The sequence below is a fragment of the Polyodon spathula genome, chromosome 5, assembly GCF_017654505.1.
Source record: "Polyodon spathula isolate WHYD16114869_AA chromosome 5, ASM1765450v1, whole genome shotgun sequence".
Taxonomy (NCBI): Eukaryota; Metazoa; Chordata; class Actinopteri; order Acipenseriformes; family Polyodontidae; genus Polyodon; species Polyodon spathula.
The window spans coordinates 48,052,169-48,076,003 of record NC_054538.1 but is presented as its reverse complement, the minus strand read 5'-3'; the positions used below and the strand labels follow the sequence as shown (position 1 = coordinate 48,076,003).

The 23,835-nt window shown below is 40.4% G+C and overlaps 1 protein-coding gene across 1 annotated transcript in view; it reads right to left on the bottom strand.

Moving 5' to 3' along the window:
• The window catches only part of LOC121316418 (angiopoietin-related protein 7-like), a 62,699-nt gene extending 40,604 nt beyond the window's left edge, over positions 1 to 22,095 (bottom strand). The window contains exons 1-2 of the mRNA XM_041251489.1: positions 21,799 to 22,095; positions 11,482 to 11,713 (exon numbers count right to left, since the gene is read on the bottom strand). Coding sequence (XP_041107423.1) covers positions 11,482 to 11,713; positions 21,799 to 22,095 — 529 coding nt within the window. The remainder of the gene's footprint in view (positions 1 to 11,481; positions 11,714 to 21,798) is intronic.
• Between the last annotated feature and the right edge of the window lie 1,740 nt (positions 22,096 to 23,835).

Below are 23,835 nucleotides of genomic sequence, written 5' to 3'. Positions count from 1 at the left end.
GAATTCTGCATTGTATCAGTAGATTCTAGAGAGAATGTCAGGCCAGCCATCCATGAGCTGAAGCTGAACCAAAAGTGGGTCATGCAGCAAGACAATGATCCTAAACATACAAGCAGATCTACAAAAGAATGGCTGCAGAAGAAATTCTGCGTTTTAAAATGGCCTAGTCAAAGTCCGGACCTAAACCCCATCTAAATGTTGTCGCAGGAGGAAGCCCTTAAATGTCATCGAGATGAAGCAGTTCTGTAAGGAGAAATGGGCCAAAATTCCTCAACCGATGTGAGATACTCACCATCAGTTACAGGAAATTCTTAATTGAAGTCATTGCTCCTCAAGGGGGGGCCACCAGTTCCTGAATCTAAAGGTTCACATACTTTTTCACACATGGATTTGAATGTTGAATCATTTGTGGACATATAAATGTTAAAAAGTATCATGTTTTTGTGTCATTTGTTTAAGCAGGTTATCTTTATCAGTTATCTTTAATCAACAACAACAGTTGGGGTCCATAAAAATAAGCTTAGATTATATTTTGCTTTAAAAAAAAAACTCTTAGATTTACTTTTTTTTTTTTTTTAACAAAGTGCCTTCCTAAACACTCATACAGTTCGACCAATCACCTGCTTGTACCTGGTTACTGATCAACTACTGTACTGTGTGCTGAGAAACTGACACTGACAGCACCAGATGGGAAGAGGAAAAAAATTCTCTCAGCTGTGTCACCTTGCCGACCATGAAGTTCCATCTGAAATTGACACCGATGAACCAAATTAAATGTTTATTTTATTGTGCTTTACATGTGTTGCTGTTTACAATAATGCTGGCTGGCTGGCTATGAATTACTATCTACAATAATGAATGTACTCAATGAATTACTATCTACAGTAATGAATGTACTCAATGAATTACTATCTACAGTAATGAATGTACTCAATGAATTACTATCTACAGTAATGAACGTACTCAATGAATTACTATCTACAGTAATGAATGTACTGACGTACACATGCGGTCCTCACTAAAGTCCCAATTTAAAGACAGTACGTTTCACTGTAGTCCTCGGGATGAAATTGTTAGCTAGGTGGCTATTTTTTATTATTTTTTTTTTTTAATTAGCAGTGGGAGAAAACCACTTCAGCAAATACAGTAGAATCTGCCAGAACTGATGGATGCTGTATCTACTATAGATACTAATGAGCGCAAAATAAATACAAAAGAAACAAGGGAAATGCAGATCTTTTCAAGAAAGCTGGGAGATGGATTTTATATTTTTAAATGCTGCAATAACAGTTCTACTTGTGAAGCATCCACATTATAATTTGATAGAACAGATGATTTATTTGCACTGTGCCGAACCTTATTTTCCCATTGGTGCTTGAGCCTCGGAGCACTCACGGAATCATCGCCTGTGCACCTATTATCAGTGATTAGAAACCGATTGAGAGCAAACAGCCAATCAGCTTCCAGATCTAGTGGGCTTCTATTTTACATAGATGCACACTGGGATGTTGAAGTGCTTAACTGTGAATTACATTTTAAATCAATCCGCGCCTACATCCCGTTTTTTTCTTTAACATTCTAATCTACAACTAATCTGATAAGATAAAAAGCTACTCAAACATACTATCTGATGCTAGTCTAGAGAAAACTAAAATCATGTCTGTGACACCATAAAAAAAGGCTCAATATGCAGCTACTGAACGGCAAATCAACAGGAAGACACAATTGGTCCACACTTCTGTCATCGGCTGGATCCAAACAACACCCTCCCTCAAAACCAGCCAGTCAAACTCCCAACCCTGTTTCAGTTCTTTCCACACCAGCCAGTTCACTCCATGCCTCCAAGAACAAGTTTCGAGTCAGACTCAATACTACACAGACTATTCAACAATTGTACATGTCCGGATAAATTATAAGAAAAAGTAAGACCCCAATAAATAAATATGTTAGCAATAATAATAATAATAATAATAATAATAATAATATTTTCTTTACATGTATCTCGTTTTTCGGCTCCCACATCGACGGGCTCTATCGCTTAATTAAAGTCTGGTTTTCAAACTAACTGATTATTGCTCACCAATACTGTATTGATATAAAAAAGGGTGTTTTTAAAAAGTAATTTCAGTTTCAATCACTTCAAATATGCTGAATTTATAAGATAAAATACTCTACTATGCTCCTCTTGGAAGCTGCCAATAAGGTCACACAACTACAATACTGCACACCGATTGGCTCAGTGAATAGGTTGGATTTTGATAAATTAGAAGCCTGGCGTATAGCAAGTTATAGAAAGAAATGATCATTTGTATTTAACATGGTGTATATCGTATTTTCAGGACAAATGACACTGAACATCAGAAAGTAGGCACTGTGAGATGAATGATCCTGCTTTTAGCTCAGTTTTGATGCTAATGGCACATTGCGTTTTGCATCAAAACTCTTCCTATATATAAAAGAATAGCGTTCAGCTGTGCAAGGACGGATATGTATGCTGCCAGGGGTACAGTTTCCATACAGTGATGCTACCGTTACACATGCCTGCTTTCTGTAAATGTCACACAGTCAATTCTTTAAGAACAACAGTAACCTTTGCCCCAGGACATTCAATTTCGTCACTGGCAAAGTAATGATTACAGGTGCGTGCAGCACAGACTGGATACAAAACAGACAGACAATGATTTCCAGTTGCAAGGGTGTTTATTGAATGATTTACAATGTCCAGAGCCTTTTTGGCGAATGCCTGCAGATAATGATGAAGTGATACAGCAGTGTGTATCACTCAGTATTTGTAAATCCACGGGTTTGACCTGTAACCAAAAGTCTCGTTTCACACACCAACACAAAACATGAACACAGTTTTTAGTGTCAGTGAATAAGTGCTAGTGGTGTATTACAGTTCTCCATGAAATGTAGGGGTAAAAGTGATGTCCAGGTTTATGCTGGCTTTTGCTACAGCTCCGGAGCGTGCTACTGGTAGTCTATTAAGAAATAGACAACATTTAACAAACACTGACAAACACAAGACAAACTCATGGTTCACGATACTGCAACACAGGCTCCTTGTAGATTTAAACACTAACCATTTAGCAAGGAACAGATCATTTACACTACACCTTTTATTTATACCCTCGCTCGTGAGCCCTAGGTTAACGAGCGCATCCACTCCTCCAATCCTCGGATGCCACGTCGTTTCCCATCTGAGTCATTGAGTTTGGGTGCCGTAGCTCCGCCCCCTTCCTAAATGACCGACTGCTACCTACCCTAAGGAATAAATTGTCATGCCATTTAGTTATGGGTACTCTGTTCCTTTTACACAGCGCCCTCACAGGTTGGGAGGTAGGGAGACCTAATACCAGGAATCATTCGATCTCTGTCACAGTAGGTCATTCATATCTCATTTTACCACTGTATACTACAGTAAAATACTACTTCCGGGAAAAGCTACAGGCTTGTATGAACTTACCGAAGGAAATTACGAAAGAATATTATGACTAGACTGGGTTCAAAATGTTCAAGCAGGATCTTGTACCCTGGGGTACAACAGTTTAAGTTACAAAAAGAGACATTTCTACATGTTTTTATAAAAGCTGGCTTGTGCCTTAAAAGATCTTGTTCTTGCTTTCCCCAAATTTATTGCTTCTAAACCTTGATTTAAACTGGACGTTTTATCACTCCTCACCAGTCCTCCAGATCAATAAACCATCTCAACGGATCCAACAGAAGATTTATTCTAATTTGCAGTATGCTTTACACACAGATGTAGGAGGAGCCCTTAATTTCATTACCCTTGAAGCTTGTGCTGGATCCAGGATAATCTCTACTGTGACAATAATTAACAGCAATTCTTTTCGGATTCCATACTCAATCATTCTTTGTTGGAACACATACTGAAAATCTTATTGTAGAATTCTACTTTTGCTTTACTGTTTCCTACCTCGGATATAAATGTCGCTTTGGGACATTCGGGATCTGCTCTAACCTTCAGGATACAAATTTCGTTGCAGGACATTGAAAGATCTGCTCCAATCTTCATCTTCCACACCACCCATCCCAAAGTAGTCCTGGGTCTGTCAGTGCTCAAGAAGCTTCATCTCATTCAAAGATGTCTCTCTCTAGAAAGGACATTCTTCTCTGCTACTGTGGGTTTTCTGGCATTGTTGAAATCACCACCAAAATCAGTTCCTTGATCCAGCATCGTAGACTTTAACCTTCAATTGCAGGTTATGTATTCTGCACATTTTAAAGCATGTAAAATATTGTACTCATTGTGTTAATTGCCCTTTCTGTTTCTAACTACGTATCAAGGCACCCTGTTGCAGTTCATATAGACCTTAAACTTCAATCTCAGGTCACATATCCCGTACATTTTAAAGCACGTAAAATATCTTACTAATTGTATTTGCCCTTTTCTGCTCCCTCTAGCTACCTATCGAGGTCCTGCTGCAGTTCAAGGGGTGTTTTCTATCTTTCTTAAACAAAGTCAATTTGATCAATTAAGAGAAGGAAACTGCTCACATGCTCTCATTAATTCTGTTTTCTGTTCCCATGCTTTCATGCTGAGATACCTGGCCTCCTGACTGATTCTAACTGGACCTACTGTTTCTAACTGCGCAGAACCTGCCAGTCTCCAGATCCTGCTTTTCTGCAAGATTCCAAGTTCTCCAAAAAGGCGGCCTTTCTTTATAGAACTATTCATGCCATTCCTTCAGGAATGCAGCTGCAACTACAGCTGCTCAGCGAACATTCCTGCGTATGCCAGAAAAAAGCTTGGTCGGTGGTCTTCAGATGTTTAAGAGATTTACATAAGGAGCAATATTAAAGACATTCCAGTTGCCCAACAACACCTGGAACCTGCATCCTAATGTAGGACTTCATTCCAGGATCCGACACACCCGCAACCCGCTGCAACACTGTATTCTTACCCGCTTCCGACCCAGACCCGCTACTGCAGGACCTGGCCCGACCCAAACCCGCTGCAACATCATCTTCTTACCCACGACCCGACCCGACCTGCTTTTAATAAGACCTGCAACCTGACCTGAACCCACAAGTGTTTGTCTCACATGCACACACAGATATCTCTACCATTCTCTACAGATTGAGTTTATACAATAGGCTATACAGCATGGTAGCTTTCTCTAGTGGTCTGGATGTATTTTAGCATAGCAACATATTAACTATCTTTACTTACTTTACTTACTATAAAATATCTGTCTATTCCTTTCACGCCACCAATTGAAAGGGAGCTTGTGACACGATGACATCACAGTCCAGGCTGGTGAATACCAGGAAGTGACTCAGAGGCAGAGAAGACAAGTTTAAATGCGCTATTGGCTTTTTAATCAAACAAATTAACAAAACAAACACTAACAAAAACACACTGGTCAAAATAAAAGGCACAAGGGCCAAAACAAGGACTATACAAATGTATGTAAATAACACAGAACGAACTGCACAGCACAGAACACGAGAAACACTTCACCACATACCTCTAACACCAGCATTACTACTAGCACATTAACCAAACTAACACCAGTGATCACCTTATTTATACACCTGCCAACTTTTGTTCACCGGGATGAACACGCGCACCAGTTTTTTTGCAACTGGGGATTCTATAAATCTCTGTCTCTCCTTTGGGGGTTGGAATAGATGATGCTCCTCTGCCGAATATATTTTGTTCACCGTGATGAACACGACGCATAGATTTATTATTTTATTCTTTGTTTTTTTATCACCAGGAGGCTCCGAAGGATGAGGCTGTGTTCCAACTATTTTTATTTTACTTTTATTTTTCTTTAACCATTGTTTGGGTTCAGTGTGTTTTGGAAATCTAAGATTTGTATTTTAACAAAGTTAGTTATTTAACGCATGATTGTCTTGACATACAATGCAAATGGAACACCTTTGTGAAAAACACACAATTCAAATAAGAATGATATACAAAGACAGGTGAAGCTTATTAATGTTAACATAATTAATTAAGACGGGGGGGGGGGGGGGGGGGGGGGGGGGGGGGGGGGGGGGGGGGGGGGCAATAGAATTTAAGTCAATGTCAATTATACCAAAATAATGAATAAAACTGTTTGAGAATCATAGGCTCTGAAAATTCAGCTGAATCACAGGACAGTAAGTCAGGTTAGCCACTAATAGTTAATTCCACACATGGGTTTGAAGGATGCATAATACATCATTTGATGTGCTTTACTTACTGAATATGTATTTGGAACTCTTGAAATATTGAGTTACTAATGTGGACTTTTAAAGAACGGCTGAGTGTAACATATAGTAGGATTACTTTAAGTCTTTTTTGCATAACCTTTCTAAACAGTTTAAACAGTGGCAGCATTTACAATAGAGACTGTCAGGGTTTAGATAATTCAAATTGATGCTGGTTGTTAGTAGCTTATTGATCCCAGAATCTCATCAAGCAGCTTCTGGAAGGATCCCAGGATGTAAAAAAGTGCCTCCTGTTTTCCGTTCTGAATGTCCCTTTGTCTAATCTCCATATGTGACCCTTGGTCCTTGTTTCTTTTTTCTGGTCGAAAGTCACTTGGGTCGATATTGTCAATACCTTTTAGAATTTTGAATGCTTGAATCAGGTCGCTGTTTCCATTCCACCAATTAAAAACAACTTAAATGTATAGCTTGATTAGTGATACAATAATATGGATTTATACTGACAGTTGTGAAAAAAACTGACGTTTCAAAATAAGAATAAAACAGCAAAATAACATGACTAAAATTGACCAAAAATGCAACAGAGTGTTTTATACAACAAAAAAACTAGAGTACTCTACTCTACTCATTTAACTCCATACCTGACAACCTTACATTCCCACACACACTATGTACAGCAACAGGGCTTCTGCCCTGCCACACACAGGTAATACAATTACCGAGACAGTCCTGGTATCAGAAAGGCTGTTCCTATGTCCTGAAGCACTGTGAGAATTGTCATTTTGTCCCGGCTTTAAATTTTCGTCCTGGGGGCTGGTTGGGCTAATAGAACTGTTTTCCTGGCTGAGGAATGCTATTTTTGCTGCTCTGGACTGCCTTGTGCATACCACATGCTTCCAGCGTAAGTCATTTCAGTGGTTTAACATAGGAGCAGACATGTAGGCTACACATGGAAAAAGCTATGAAAATTGCGATGTCTAAATGCAAGTGGGTTTTTTGTGTAAAAGTACACCCCGCCTCTGTGCATATTATATTTGTATTATTATTTAAAATGCAGGATGGACGAAAAGCTGTCCACCATTACTGTTATTATTTGTATTTAGTACTCTCGTGAGAATGCGTGACTGTCAGCTACTGATTATTGAATTAGCTGACAGTCACAAAGATTTATTAAATTCGTTCAGACTATGGCTGAGGAGTTAACAAGGTGGCCAGCTAATCACTCGGCCATAATATAAAAGACTTGTAGCTTTGGCTGCGCAAGGAGTGTGTTCAGAGTGGAGAACGGGAGAGAGAGACGGGAGAAAAAAGAATAAATCAAAGCAATTGCTGCCCGTGCTAGAAGGACCAGCACAAGACTTGTTTGGGTCAGTGTTCTGTTTTGACTGTTTCTTTTGGCCATCAGGCTGTTTATTTTGAGGGTTTTGTTTTTGTTTAATTCTTTTATTTATTTTATAAAATCACACAAGCAATGTTTTCATTACCCCAGTGTTGTCTGTCCATTGTCTTCTGGGTCTAATGTTACCACCAGCCATCCATGTCACAGAAACCAGAAACAGACAGAAACAAATCAAGCTTCAACGTGCACCGATAAAGGGTAGAGCAGGAGCAGTAACCAGACAATAATAATAAATCCTTGAGAATGTACCGTTTCATATTGCACAGAATATATAAGAAATAACCTTTCCCGGAAATCACAGTAGTAACTCACTAATACTGCAAACATTGCTGTTATACTGACACCAAAGACAGGATGAAAATAAATGGAAGACAGATACAAGTAACCTACTAAATCACAAAAATTAAGTATACATAAACTCATACACTATAGAGTTTAAACTAACTAATCGATCGGAAAAGGGCGAGAAGCTTTCAAGAAATACTGATGGACTCCAGTGGTTTGAAATGTCAGATGTGGACTACGATAACAAAACTTTTCAATTTTAAATCTTGAATTGCTCTGCAAAGAAAGTCTGACTGACAGCAACAGAAAACAAAGGTAACAGGTAGACTATGTGTTTTACTTGCAGCCACGCATACACTGTTAAATGTTCTATATAAATGTAAAAATGTATTTATTTCTGTAAAGTGTATCCAAGGTACTGTATAGAATCATAATGTGTCAATGGAGCACCATGATCTATTTTGTGTTAACTGTGTAGTAGTTAAGTAAGCTACGGTAAAAAATGAATGAATGCTGCAGCAAAATAATTATTGTTTCCACATAGTACAGTAATATGTACAATGCAGGAGCATGATCTATTTTGTGTTACCAGTATCCAGTATACTAAAAACCAAAGTACAACTAGGTATTAGTTCTATTTTACCACTGTACTATATATTGTATAGGCCTACTGTACAGATTTATATTTTTACATAACATAATGTGTAGAGCACACAATAATGTTATTTCAGTTCAATGATTTATACATTTAAAATAAATTGAGCACAATAAATGAATGTGGCTGTGATTTATTTATTTATTTTTTAAAACCAGACACCTCCTTATTCCAGAAAACCTGTCTGTCTCCAGACCTGTCTGGTTTAACGAAGGAATACTACACATTTTTTGTGGAAAAATGTGTGGTATTTTTTGTGGAAAGAGATTCCAGTTTTACCCAGGTAGCCATTCCCACCCACCAGCTCACCATGTGTCGCGGTTCAGCCTTCCAGAAATTTGGTAGAGTTTAATACAATCAAAATCATTATGAGAATCAAGAGAATTAAAACTATATCACAACTAAAGCAGAAACTACAAACGTGATTACTTCCTGAGGATCACAGATAAAGTCTCTCTTTATTTTGTCCACTACAGTCAAGTAGCTAAACTAGTCTTTTTTTTTAGACGTTTACATACCTCTAGTGGCACTTGTGCAAGAGTAATCAGAAATGTGTTCAATTTGAAAGCACTCTAAGTATTGGCTATTTTTAAAGCTAATTAACAGGTGCGAGGTGAGAAGAACAGTATCTTAAGTATGATTCGCACAGGAATAAAAAAAATCAGATGTCTTCAGAGTTGGTCAAAAGCAGAGGACATCTAGTCACCTCCCAGACATGGATTCATTTTCATGAAGGGAAGTCGTTAAATTCAAAATGAAATGTGATGTGGTCAGAGGAGGCCCTTTTGTGCATGATTTGTAAACAATGAACCGGATGTAAATATGTTTTCATTTATCTGTACCTTCTTTTCCAAAGGCTAAAATAACCATTTAGTTCCTTGAGTGATATTGTGAGGCGTGTGAGTAAAAATGGATTTTCCAGACAGCGATTTACGTGTAAAAAAACAATAAAAATTGTATTTAATATTACACGGAAAAGAAAAAAAAAACAATAAAGAAGGATGTGAGGGAGGGAGTGCTGGAGTAATCAAAAATAAAGGAACGGAAGCCTCTTAATCCTCTTAATGATCTGCTCAATCCAAAATGAAACAAAAAGGAATAAAAATAGAAAAGAGCAAAGTTAGCCAGGCCTCCGTCCGTAATTAAAAGTAAATAACACAGTCCAACCCCGCACGTACTTCCCTCCAGCCTTTTTTTCCCCGCCTCTATTCCTCAGGACCAACACCGAACACAGTAGCACGTTATCTTTAGTATGCAAACCCCGCCCCGGTAGTCAGTGGATCACCAATCCCAGACTGACAGGTACCCTTAACTTCACTTGACTCCAGTGGCTGGAATTTACATACTCGTACTTCCGCCCCTCACCAAGGTGCCGCCCCTCAAAAAGATGACTTTTGTCATGGTCACAAGACCTTGGTAAGGGAAGTCCCGAGTTGGTTTGATGCCTTCTACTGTTGGGAGGCTGAATTGCAGACTGAAACCCCTTTGACTCATCACAGATATATATTTCCATATGTTTCTTCAAAAGCATTGTTCAAAGCATTAATTTAAGAGTTGACAATCATGTTTTATATTTTCTCCCATCCCTAATTTGGTTATGCCCAATTGCAGTGTTTTACTGAACTGTAGACTCTCAGGGCAGGTTGTACCAATTTTAATATTATGGTTTATTGTAAAGGCTGGTATTGCTTTGCTTATATCAATACTAACACTGACATGATTGATTTGCATGGGAGTAAAAACACACAGAACGCTTGAGTTTGAAATTTTACAGAAGGTCCCGATGTCCTGTAAAAAAAATTGGAGGACCTCTGAGAATTATCTGGGATAAAAAGAAATGGACAGTTCGCAAGTGACAAAATTTCACCCATGTCGGTGAACATTGCAAATCCACCTGTTTACATGGTGATTTTTAGTCCTGTGCGAATCGGGCTTTAGATATCCCAATCAGGAGTGCATCAGTTAAATGTACCACCATTTTATTAAACCAGAAATTCTCATTAAATTAACGCAACACAGTCTGAGAGACTGGTATATAAAATGTGAAAAACTTGAAGAGAATAGATCTCAAGTATAAAATATTGATGCCAAAAAATAATGCCCAATGAACACTTTCTGAAAACGTGTTTGTGAATGAATTGAATGGAAATCGCATGGTTTCAATGCATGTTCATTATGAATTATTTAGGTAGTGTGGATAGGGTATAAATTTACTGTTACTAGTTACTGACATAGTTAATTACCAGAAACATTTAATAACATAACTTTTAATGACAATATGTAACTTGTACGATCAATCCAAAATACAAATGTACAATGATAAAGTCTTGAGATCAATAATTTTTCTATACCACTGTTAAAACTGAACATGTATTGCATATGGGGAATAATTTTAAAATGAAAAGAGGGTTTCAATACTTATGACTACCATTTTTCAGTACGTGGCTCTCTTTGGAAGACCAAGGTGAATAAACAGCCTACCACCAGTCATTAGATAAGCTATATCAAATAAGAGGGTAAAAAAAGAAAAGATTATTTCAAGAGGAACCTCAGGAGTATTTGTATTTTGTGCCAAAATAAGGAAGGTGAAATCTGTGCAGTGCTAGAAGCTCCATCTCTGGCTAAAAACACATTTTGAAGGCCAACCTTTGAAATGCCTGGTTATAAAATATCAAATTGCTAGAGAGCTGGGCCTTGTAGTTTGAGAGTGGCACACAGTGAAAAATTGAATTCAGGGCTGTTCCATATGAACCGATATTAGGAATGTATCCTCTTGTATAGGGGTTTGCAAAGGCATCAATATGGTATATTATTTTAAGAAATAAACAAATGACTACAGATTCAGAATGGATATCAGGACTGTGATTGAAACAGAAATCTGGCAGTTATAATTGATCAGATCGTTGCACCTATGCCCTGTAAAGACCCTGTTTGACCCTCAGCACTCTGATGTGCCTACCTGGGTGCAGAGCCTTCTGGGTATCAAGGTGTGTACTCCGGACAATGTTAATCATGCATCCTGGGTTCCGGCGCACCTTCTCAACCAGCAGGGACAGGTTGTGTATCTGTGCCTGCATGTCGTAAATGAGAGAGCCGTGGATGTGCAGCAGAGTGTTGGCCTCACTGTAGCGCTGCTCCAGCTCGCGAAACCGGTGCTCCAGTGATGCGTTCAGACCATTTTTCTCCTCACTCTGTCAGGAGAAAAGCAAGAATGTGGTTGTTGTTTTTCTTTTTAGCTGTATATTCCTTATTTAAAATTTGCAACTATGCACAACTGTAATAAGTAGTGTTGTGTAGTACTGCCGTATGGATTCTGTACCCTGTTATTGAGACTAGATGAGGTTAAAGCTCTATAATCACAGGCTCTTTTGCATAGTGGTTAAGACATTCACTTGCCTGCCCTGTCTATGAAAGACACCCTGTGACATACCGTTCGGCCACCAGAAGGTTGTTCAATAATGTCTACATTTAGTGAAAACAACAATGTTGCGCAAATTGTGAATCACGCTGTATGATAAAGCAAACATTATACGATAGTCAGTCACAGCAATCCCTGACTGGCAATATAAATACCACCATCATTTAAATCATTCAGAGAAGGGGACTTTGAGAAAACCATCATCTGTGTGGGTCTCTAAAGTATTTGTTATCTTTAAAAGTATCAATTGAATAGACCCTAATATGTCTATTCTGCAAGTATTACCATTCTAGTGTGCAATCTTATTGTTTATAATGCTATTTAACATTATACATTGGAAAACAACAAAGCCAAGTATTATTTAGATCTGCAGCAGCAGTAGTACTTTTAAGCATGCTAAATCTATTTCGTAATGTGCTGCTTTAAAGACCGAAGCATCCCTACTACCAGTATGCTTTATAACCTGTGCTTATTTTTAATGCAGTGACACTAATATTGAAAAACAAAGTACTAATAAGGGTTATTGATAGAATGGTATCAGTGGTGACATTTGGATATTTTGACATAACAATGCTACAGTAGAAGGCAGTTCATAGTGATAATCTACTGCACTATATGGCTAACATATCCACAATGGAACAGTTAGTATCCAATTCAAAGTGAAAGTAAATCTGGAAAACGGTCTAAAGAAAAAATATTATGGGACTTGCAAGAAAGCTGCCATGCTCAATAGAAAATAGTTTTCAAAGCCTCAGCCTTTTTTCCTTATAAAAAAGTTTGCACAGATAATGTTGCTTTTTTCCCAGGCTTTTCCCATGTTTATTTTATACATTAACCATATCTAGATAGAGAAGGATAAAACTGTTAAATACGTTTTGCAAACTGTAACAGCAGAATGTCTTATGTGATGCTCAAACTAACAATTAGCTGAAGAAAGTTTGTGGAGTGTATGGTATTAAGCATACTCCCTCTGTGTGTGAGAGGAACAAAATGTTTCAGCTACAGAAAAAAAGGGAAAAAGAAAAGAGAACTTCAAATGTCAAGACTATACATTATCATTTTGGGTATAAAAGAAAGTACTTCAGGACTTCATGATGGGGATGCTTTGGATCACACCCAAACCCTTGACTTCATGACAGGGATGCTTTGGATCACACCCAAACCCTTTACTTCATGACGGGGATGCTTTGGATCACACCCAGACCCTCTACTTCATGACGGGGATGCTTTAGATCACACCCAGACCCTCTACTTCATGACAGGGATGCTTTAGATCACACCCAGACCCTTTACTTCATGACAGGGATGCTTTAGATCACACCAGACCCTCTGCTTCATGACAGGGATGCTTTAGATCACACCCAGACCCTTTACTTCATGACAGGGATGCTTTAGATCACACATAGACCCTCTACTTCATGACAGGGATGCTTTGGATCACACCCAGACCCTTTCCAGCTTCTCCAAGAGTTTTATGTCACTTCTCTCAAGGAACAAGGGACAAAACAGGCTCTGGGATTAATAAGCTACTAACAACCAAACGAGCAAGATGGGCCAAATGGCCTCCTCTCGTTTGTAAACTTTCTTATGTTCTTATCTCCTTAACAGGGAAAATGACTGAGTATTAACTTTGCGACTTTCCATTCTGGGAGGAATATTTCCATTCTGGGAGGAATATTTCCATTCTGGGAGGAATATTTTCATTCTGGGTATATTTATATAAGCTGTAACATTATACCCACTGTGCTTTTAACAATTGTTTTAAATAAATGCTGAATTGTTTGGGTCTATAAAGTTTGAGTGGTCAATTCATTCACAATTCATAAGGCAAAGCTGGTGGACAAGATGTACCATTAACATTAGAACACAAGGTTTGCCATGTTTTTTTGTTTTTTTTTTCAATATGCTTTACTATACCATTCTGTGCTTCACAATGATGATCTGTGCTCTAATATACATTCACTATGCTTCATTACACTTTGCTATGCTTTTTTCTGTAGTAAGCTTTATAATGGTTATACCCCTTTAAAGTAAATGACAGACATGTTTGTGTAACCTAGAGTAAAACCTTTCAACTGAACATAAAAAATGTACATTCATAATGATATCTATAATATTGGTTGGGCACACAAACTATACAATGTAATAACCAAGGCTTTACAAATGTCCCCCCCCCACTTACCATAGCAACTTTTTCACATGTCCCTTACAGTCTGTTGTGGAAGAATTTTGGAAAAAATAAGAGAAAAGGCTGGAAAACAACAAGATCTATAGCAAAATGAGTTTGAAAGAAATGTCAAACTTCTATAGAATGTCCTGGACAATGAGATCCTGAGATACACAGGATCTTGCTCAAACAACAGCCTTTATGAGTTACAAACAGTGTCTATGCGGTAAAGTATTCTCTAGAGGTGTATATTGCTTGGTTAATAGAAATGTCTGCTTCGAGATTATCTGAGTGGAGCAGAAGAGTCAGGATGATAAGCGTCCCCCCACTGAGCAGCTTATTCTCATAGAAATGAGGCACGTGGTGGAAGCTTAGTCATTCAGACTTATCCCTTCACTGTCCAGGTTAAGGAGGTATTAGCTGTGTTGGCTGGTTTCTCCCCAGGCAGCAGCCAGAAGGAGGGATTGTCTGCTATTTCCACAGTTAGGGTAGTACATTAAATCTCATGTATCCTTCCTCAAGCCCTTAGGTCAATTCCAAGATAAGAAAAATTCCCTCCAGCCACACATTCCTTGTTACACAAGAAAGTGTACTTAACTTACATCACTGTACTTATGCATTTAAATTAGACAAACACAATGATATGATATCTGCAATAGCGTAACTGTTAAATACTGAAATAGCATATCTGCAGGTCCAATACCACTACTTTACATGAAGACATATCAATACTAGTACTGTGTGGGATTAATATTAAGTTTATACTGTATATCATTTTGGTCATATCTTTAACTCAGCATTTATCATTTTAATTAGTATTCTATGTACAATACTTTACAGAAAACAAACCCCTAAGCATTAACAATATGATCGACCATATTTGCGTGTATATATATATATATATATATATATATATATATATATATATATATATATATATATATATATTAGCCAGTAAATGTGCACTTTCTTGATCACATTGTGAGCCTTGTTGCACTTGAAATGAAAGCCCTGTAAAATAATAATGTTATGCAGCAGCTGGCCAGCAGAACACATCCTAATACCTCATCCACCAACATCATGAAGCTCCGAAGCTTTTTAGACAAATCTGTTACAATGGATAGACATTGAGAAAGAACAATTCTCTTTGAAAAGTTTGTCAAAATGTATAACTACAGTATGTAGCAAGTAGGCTCTTTTAAAATTATTTTTTACTTTAGTGATTGTTTTTCACTAACATGTTACTTTTTTCATTAGCTTGTATTGCACAGAGTTTGACACTGTTCCTTTGGAAATATACTACTTACAGATATAACTATCTATAATTGTATATAAAATGTGTATTTCAAGATAGAGTTGTGACCCCGGTATTTCAAGCACATTCAAGCAACCGTTTGTTAATACCAGAATGGAAGAGTACAGTGAGTAGTCTCAAATTATATTTTACTTATTTTTTTTACTGTAATTTTTATAATGTTTTTATGATGTTTACAATCTAGTTGCCAGATTCTGTTCCACTATAGGAATATCAAACCTTTTATGAGATATTGCAATAATAAATGCAATATCAATCAAATTGATGACAGTAAGAAAATGCATACAAATGTATACAAATTTGAAGCTGCTTACTCTTTAAAGTTAAGGATGAACATATCTTTTACTTGCATGAACAAACCAGACCCTTAGGCAAACCAGGTACTTGGATTGAATGAAAATGATTCCAGCCTATGCATTTCTCAGTACAAATGCACAGCTTCAGATCTCAGTTACCTCATCACAACAATTTACTGTATTATTTGTATTAGGGGTGTGCCGATACTTGTGTTTTCCAAGTAATTCCCTTTAAGAACTTTTAAGTTGTTAGTATTAATTAAATAAAATAAAATGTGTTCAGCAATACAATTCACGTGGTGGAACAAGGCTACTTACTGAGATGTTTTAGGACATAGAGTTAGGAATGAATAACATATAAAGAGAGGCTCTGTCCTTCAAAGATCCTACGCATATAAGAGGGAATCCGTCATTGAGGAAACCTTATAAACAGGAGGGGGGGTCACATTCTCTGAGATGATCCAACAACCAAAGGCTTACAAACCAGAAAGAAAAACATTGGTTCCCTTTCAATTTGAATGACAACCATTACCGAATGGGAAGAGCCTCTCTGACCGTCAATCACTGAGCATATGTACAAAAGCTGCCCTATTAGGGCCCTGCTGTGAGGGGGAAGTCTCTCCCACCTTCTGTCCTCACAGTAGCACATCATTTTCTCTCTCATCACACTGAGACAGGTTGTGGAAAGCTTTCGCTTCTACTACTGAATTTGGCAGATTTGTTGGATATATCCACAAATTCAAAATAATTCACAGTGTCCTTGCTTTATTCTCGTGTCAGTTTCTGACTAGAGCTGGTTTCGACCCCTCTAAAGAGATTAGCGAGTGGCCTTTGCTCTTTTCACTACACAAGGCCTCATGAAGTTGAAACATCGTGTAGAGAGCTGTTGTGGTGCTGTAAGGAGATTCCGCGGGCTCGCGGCGTCGTCCTCTACAACGATTTAATCGATGACAGCGACAAACAAAAAAAAAAAAAAACAGCTCGGGCCTAGGGCCCCTTTCAATCCTCGGGCTTTCCTAGCATGGCTGCGCTTGCCCTCGGCAAACACGTCGATTGAATCGGCTGCATAGCCCGGCATCGACTGCGGTTTTTCTCGCCAATCGCGAGGTTGAAAAAAACAGCACCTACCCGGGCCAGATTGACTTGGCACCAGTGTAAACATCTTCAGCGTCGCCTACAGCTCAGCCCTGACCTTGCCTACTATCAGCAAAGACCTTAGAACAGGTCCACTCAGTATCTACTGTCTCGGCATCGACAGCGCTTTTCTCGTCACCAATTGATTTGGCACCGGTGAACCTCTTCGAGACCGTCTACAGCCCGACACTGACCTCGCTATACGTCGGCATCGATCCTCCACTGGTGGAGAGGATACATCACTGACCAGTGTGACCGGTGTGCTGCAAAATTGCCCGGGCAGGATGAGCACCGATTCTGCACCAAGTACCTAGGGCCAGGACACGTGGCCAAGGCACTGGCAGGTGAGCTGGACTGCTCTCCATGTCAGAGATTCTCGAGAACGACGCGACAGAGAGCAGCCATATTCCCAGCAGGGTCTCTCTCCTCAAGCCATGGGAGAATGAGATCTGTGGTCCCCCCCCCCCCCCCCCCCACCAGGGAACTCTCCAGCACAACTGGGTCGCCCTCCTCTTCCCCACCACTGGTACAGAGGCACAGACACCTCTCAGGGAAGGCGAGTTAGTCACCGCCAAGGCGGTACCACTTGAGGGGACGCTCACTAGGGGACAGAATGTTGCCGCGCAGGCACCTCTCCCCTTCCACACACAGGCGCAGACGTTCACCATCTCAGTTGCCTCAAAGGCGCCCAAGCTCAGCCGAGTGCCGCTTCGCGGAGCTGGCGGAGACGGCAAGGGCCCTGAAGACCATGCTGGAGACCCTACTGAAGTCTTAGGGCAGGCTGCCCCCATCCACCAGCAGCCCCAGTCCCCACAGTCTCGTTTCCCATCCGCTCTGCCTAGACCCCCTAGCCCAGATGAGCTGTCCTTCACGGCGTCCAGGTCGGATGTATCGGACCCAGCCACCTCCGTCGGGCAGGCCACAGTGGGGAGCACCCTTCCAAACTTGCCACATGTGTCACAGAGGGAGGAGTTCTGGGCACTAATGCAGCGTGCAGCTGCAGCCACGGACGTCCCCTGGCCGGCAGAACAGGAGGGAAAGGGGAACCGCTTCCTCCAGCAGAGAGGGCACTCACAGCACGCCCTCCCCTTATGCCAGGACTTCCTGGATTTGGTGCGCTCCTTCTGGGGCAACCCAGTGTCTGCACACTCAGCCTACAGAACAGCAAAGTCTCTGCTTTTGACTGCAGGATCCCAAGAAGCGGGCCTAAGCGCATTCCCCACCATCGGGGACATGGTCACAGTGTTGGTGCAAGGTTCCACCTTCACCAAGGGGGATAAGGACCCAACCTGCCCGTCAAAGGCTTGCAGGACAACAGACGTGATGCTGAAAAAGGCATACGCATTGGCAGCACTGTCCATGCGAGCAGCGAACGCCATGGCCATACTGGTACTTTACCAGAACCAAGCTGCAGGACAGAGCCACAGAGGCAGACACAGGGGAGATCCAGGCAGTGGCTAAGGCGGTGACTGAACTAATAGGGGAGTTAGGTCAGGCGTCAGGGAGGTCACTGGAGGCAATGAAGGCTGCTCACCGGCATTTGTGGCTGACACAAGCCAAGGTCATAGAGACCGAGAAGGTGGCGCTGCTGGATGTCCCCATTACACCGGGGCAGACTTTCGGGGCGACCATTGATGTGAGCCTTGAGAGGTCCCACAAGGCCACGGAGGTCGCCTCAAAGTTCTCGCACCTTCCGGCTTACAGTCAGCACCCAAGGTGGCATGCACAGCCTCCTGGGGTAAAAGGGTCTGAACACCGCTCCACCCCTGAGTAGACAAGCAGGTAGAGGCAGAGCCAGTGGCAGGGCCAGCGGCAGGGGACCACCGCAGGCCAGGGATAAACGGTTCTCCGGCTGGAGACTGAAGCCAGGGCCAAAGAAAGACCGCCCCCTCCCAAGCCCAAGGGAGACCGCCTCTGAGGGGGCCCCAGCTGCCATCAATCCCCCCCCACAACCGGACTGACCAACGGCAACGACCCATGGCAAGGCTGCACCCAGGACTCCTGGGTGCTATCATTGCTATGAGACAAGGATACACTCTACAATTCTGCATAGGTCCGCCACCCTTCAAGGGTGTGCTCCTCACCACCGTCGAACCAGTGAGGGTGATACTCCTTCAACAGGAGATCGCCAATGTTTGAAGGAAGAACGCTGTATGCTTGGTAAGACCAAGTGATGCCCTCAGTGCCTTTTACTCCAGGTACTTTCTGGTGCCCAAAGGTACAGCAGTTTCAGACCAATTATGGACTTCAGGGTCCTCAACTTGTTCCACAAACAGAGGAAGTTCAAAATGTTGACAGCACAGCATATCCTTCAGTCCGTCCAGCCGGGCAACTGGTTCACATCGATTGACCACCGGTCCGTCCACCACACAGACAATATCTGTGCTTCGCCTTTCAAGGCAATGCATACGAATTCTGCATGCTGCCATTTGGCCTCTCACTGGCGCCCCGTACATTTTCCAAGTGCGTGGATGCAGCACTGGCTCCACTCAGGCTGTGGGGTATTCAGAGCCTAAACTATCTGGACGATTGGTTAGTTTGCAGGCAGTCAAAATCACGCACAGAGGCGCACACAAAACAGGTCTTGGATCATGTGGCGAGGTTAGGGCTCTCAATAAAAGCCGACGTTTTCTGTTGCGTTTGGCATTGAGGTGAAACGCATTGAGCCACGCTTGCAGCGAGTGCTTGCGAAACAGACCCAGTTGAATCACCGAGATAGCTGCGGCCATCACACCCAGTAGTTTTTATTAAATTCAGCAGTTCTTGTAGGTTACCTCTGCTGGGTTGTGCATTTCAAAGCAAAGACTCAACCATGAGCACCAAGGCACTTTCAGAAGAATGCCAGGACAAAGTTGTATGAAAAGGAGATGGAGATGGGTATCAAAAAAATATCAAAGGCCTTGAATATCCCTTGGAGCATGGAAGAGATTATTATTAAGAAGTGGAAGGTGTGTGGCACCACCAAGATCCTGCCTAGATCAGGCCATCCATCCAAACTGGATGACCGAGCAAGAAGGAGACCGATCAGAAGGGCTACCAATAGGCCAATGGCAACTTTACAAGAGCTACATGCTTTTATGGTCAAGACTGGTTAAAGTGTGCATGTGTCAACAATATCCCAAGCATTCCACAAATCTGGTCTGTATGGTAAGGTGGCAAGAAGGAAGCCATTACTCAAGAAAGCCCACCTTGAATCCTGTTTGAAGTATGCAAAAAAAACACTAAGGAGATTCTCTAGCCATGTAGAAAAAAGTTTTGTGGTCTGACAAAATTAAAATTGAACTTTTTGGCCTAAATGCAAACCATTATGTTTGGCGCAAACCCAACACGGCGCATCACCCAAAGAACACCATCCCTACTGTGAAGCATGGTGGTGACAGCATCATGTTATGGGGATGTTTCTCATTGGCAGAGACTGGGGCACTTGTTAGGATAGAAGGGAAAATGGAGCAAAGTACAGAGAAGTCCTTGAGGAAAACCTGCTGCCCTCTGCAAGAAAGCTCAAACTGGGACGGAAGTTCACTTTTCAGCATGACAACGTGCCAAAGCTACAGTGTAGTGGCTAAGGAACAAAAAGGTAAATGTCCTTGAGTGGCCCAGTCAGAGCCCCGACCTAAATCCAATCGAAAATTTGTGGCATGACTTGAAGATTGTTGTCCACCTACGCTCCCCAAGGAACTTGACAGAGTTTGGACAGTTTTGTAAAGAAGAATGGTCAAATATTGCCAAATCTAGATGTGCAAAGTTGGTAGAGACCTATCCCAAGAGTCTCACAGCTGTAATTGCTGCCAAAGGTGCTTCAACCAAGTATTAACTCAGGGGGGTGGAGACTTATCCAATTATGATTTTTCAGTTTTATGTTTTTAATATATATTTTTTATCAATAAAAAAACTTTTTTCCCCTTAATAGTGTGGAGTATGGTGTGTCGTTAAGTGGAAAAAAATTCAAATTTAAATGTATGAAACTCTGAGGCACTGACACAACAAAATGTGAAAAAGGTTCAAGGGGGTGTAGACTTTCTATATATATAAACCTTAATATTAGATTAGATTAGATAGATAGATAGATAGATAGATAGATAGATAGATAGATAGATAGATAGATAGATAGAGAAAAGAAAAAAAACACCCTCATCACTCCCCCAGCTTCACTGGGGCATGTCTCTTCAGGAATACAGGTAGGTATGGTGATCTCTGAGACAGGACACACCTCTGATCTGAAACCCGAGTGCATTAAGCAAAGACATGTAAAGACCTTTGAGAGAGAATTTAAATATATAAGTGTAAAAAGTTGTCAGGATGTTAACAACGAAAAGAAAAATGACAGGTATGTTATTTAAACAGTTGTAAAACATGTGGGGATGTGTAACTCTATATTTTTTTGGAACCTCACTCTCACTGGAGTAGGCTTCATGTTAGTATGAGGAAAATGAAGTCTACGTATTACATTTACATGATATATGCTTTTACTATTAAAATTATATGTTTGCATGCAGCTTTGTAAGAAGCAAAACCCATAAGATTGCAATGAAACAATCCACACCTTGTGACACTGCATCTTTAACTCCCTGAAATTGTGTAGGTTGGCACACAGTAGTAAGCCTACTCTTAAGGTGTGCCAACCTACACAATTTCAGGGAGTTAAAGATGCAGTGTCACAAGGTGTGGATTGTTTCATTGCAATCTTATGGGTTTTGCTTCTTACAAAGCTGCATGCAAACATATAATTTTAATAGTAAAAGCATATATCATGTAAATGTAATACGTAGACTTCATTTTCCTCATACTAACATGAAGCCTACTCCAGTGAGAGTTTTAATAGTAAAAGCATATATCATGTAAATGTAATACGTAGACTTCATTTTCCTCATACTAACATGAAGCCTACTCCAGTACTAACAGCTGATTGTTGAGATTCCTCAGAGACCACAAGGTCCAGCCCTTACCTGTAGCTCCAGCACTTTGATCCGGTGCCGATGGTTTCGAAGCTCCTCCTGCAGCTCAGATATGGTCTCTTTTAGATCCAGAATCTGCTGCTTTCTCTCCTCGTTCTCGTGGAGCCAATAAGAGACCTCGTCTGTGCAGCGGAACATATCCGGGCACCGCTGCTCGTCCAATTGTGGCAGAGTGGCTGTGATTCTGCACTTCCCATTGGGCAGTGCCTGGTTACTGTACTCTCCACACTGGATTAGAGCGCTGCTGATGTGATGGCTGTTCTCGTGGAATTCTGTATCGTTACCCATCCCCAGGTGGGCACTCCACAGGCCAAATATGAAAAAAGTTTTCAGTAGCAAAAGCCTCATAATCCTCGACTTAATGGCAACAATAGGACCCCCAGCTTCACAGCCTGCCTACACCTGCAAACAGAGTCACAATGTAGGGCAGTTTCTGCACAAAGGAGAACCAGTCAGTTCTAAATGTATTTGATTTTAGACCTCAGGCTTCCAGAGTCTCCAGTGCACCACTCTGCCTGGGAGAATTGTCCAATGAGGCAGCTTCTGCATTTACTGGACTGGACTTAATGTTTGTGTTTGAGTGTGTGGTTTCTCCAGCAGATACAAAACTGCTCCTTTTTGTTGTGACAAAGCAGACAGTGATGTTCCTGCAGTTTCTTTTAAACAGAATTAGACATCTCACTGTCCTTAAAAAAACTGAAACATAAATGACTGTATGTTTACTTGTATGTCATAGTTAAGGCATGGCTTAACTCTCCACATGCAGAACTATATTGGAACTATATTGGATATTTGTTACCTATAGTTTTTAATGTAAGGTATATATTCAGTATTTAGGGTGTCTGTCTCAGATTGCTTAGTGGTAATCTGCTGTGCACTCGTAAAGGGACTTGAGGTTGCTCTGCCCTTGCTGTCCATTTTAAAATTATATTTTTAGATTGCTGCAGGTCATGTTTCCACTTGTGCAAGTGAATTTATGCCCTAACCACGCTACCTAAAAACCATGTGACTGTGTATTATTTAGGTGGTGCTTTCCCATTCCGGAAAGTGGGTGTGAAAAAATAAACATGTGCAGCAATCTGAGAATACCTCTTTAAGGTGACATTGTAAAGCTTCAGGTTCACATGAACCACATTATAACCAGCAACACCACTTAAAGCTAGTGACTTTTATATATAGAGGATACACCATGAATGTTCATATTCTAGTTATTCCACAAATTAGTATTGACAAATATCCTATGGGCCCCAAAGGTGAAATAATGACAGCACTCTATGAACCTTGATGAAAAACATATAAGCATGCAACCACTGCTGTTTCTCCTGGAGGCCTCTTTCACTTTGTTTAACCATTTCTGATACAGTTCCATTGAGACATGCACCCTTATAATCAAGCCTCTTTTGAATGCTGGTAGATCTTTACCTCTTCCCATTCTGGAGGAGTGATTGCAATCTTTATAGGGATCACTTGGTCAAACTAATTTGCATCTTTAATTTAGGCCAATTCCAAAACCAATTGGGTATACATGTCCTAATAAAGTGGCCAGGCAGTGTCTATATCTATCAAAACACGCATACAATTTACAGAGCATGGTAAATGAAATCAATGTGGAAGTACCATATATATCTTTATATGGGTCTGTTCAGAAACAAGGTGTCACACTTTCAGACTCTCTCTCCCCATTTCCTTTCTTTTTATCTTATGATAAATCAGCATTGTTTAATAAGGTTACATTTTCCATTATATTCCAGAACAGTTCCCGTAGCCTTGAGACTACAGTAGCATTAATACAACTCTTGGTGCTCAGTCATTGAAAAGTTACCAAAGTACAATGTGAACTGAACTGTACTTGCTTACTTTACTGAGTAAACTAAAAGCTTTTCAAAACTAAAGTAAGTAAAAGGCAAAAACTAAGAATGATTGCAAACATCACAACAAAAACCTGTATACCAACAATAAGTTCCTGACATCTCTTTGAAAAGTTGGCAGCATTATTATTTATTATTATTATTATTATTATTATTATTA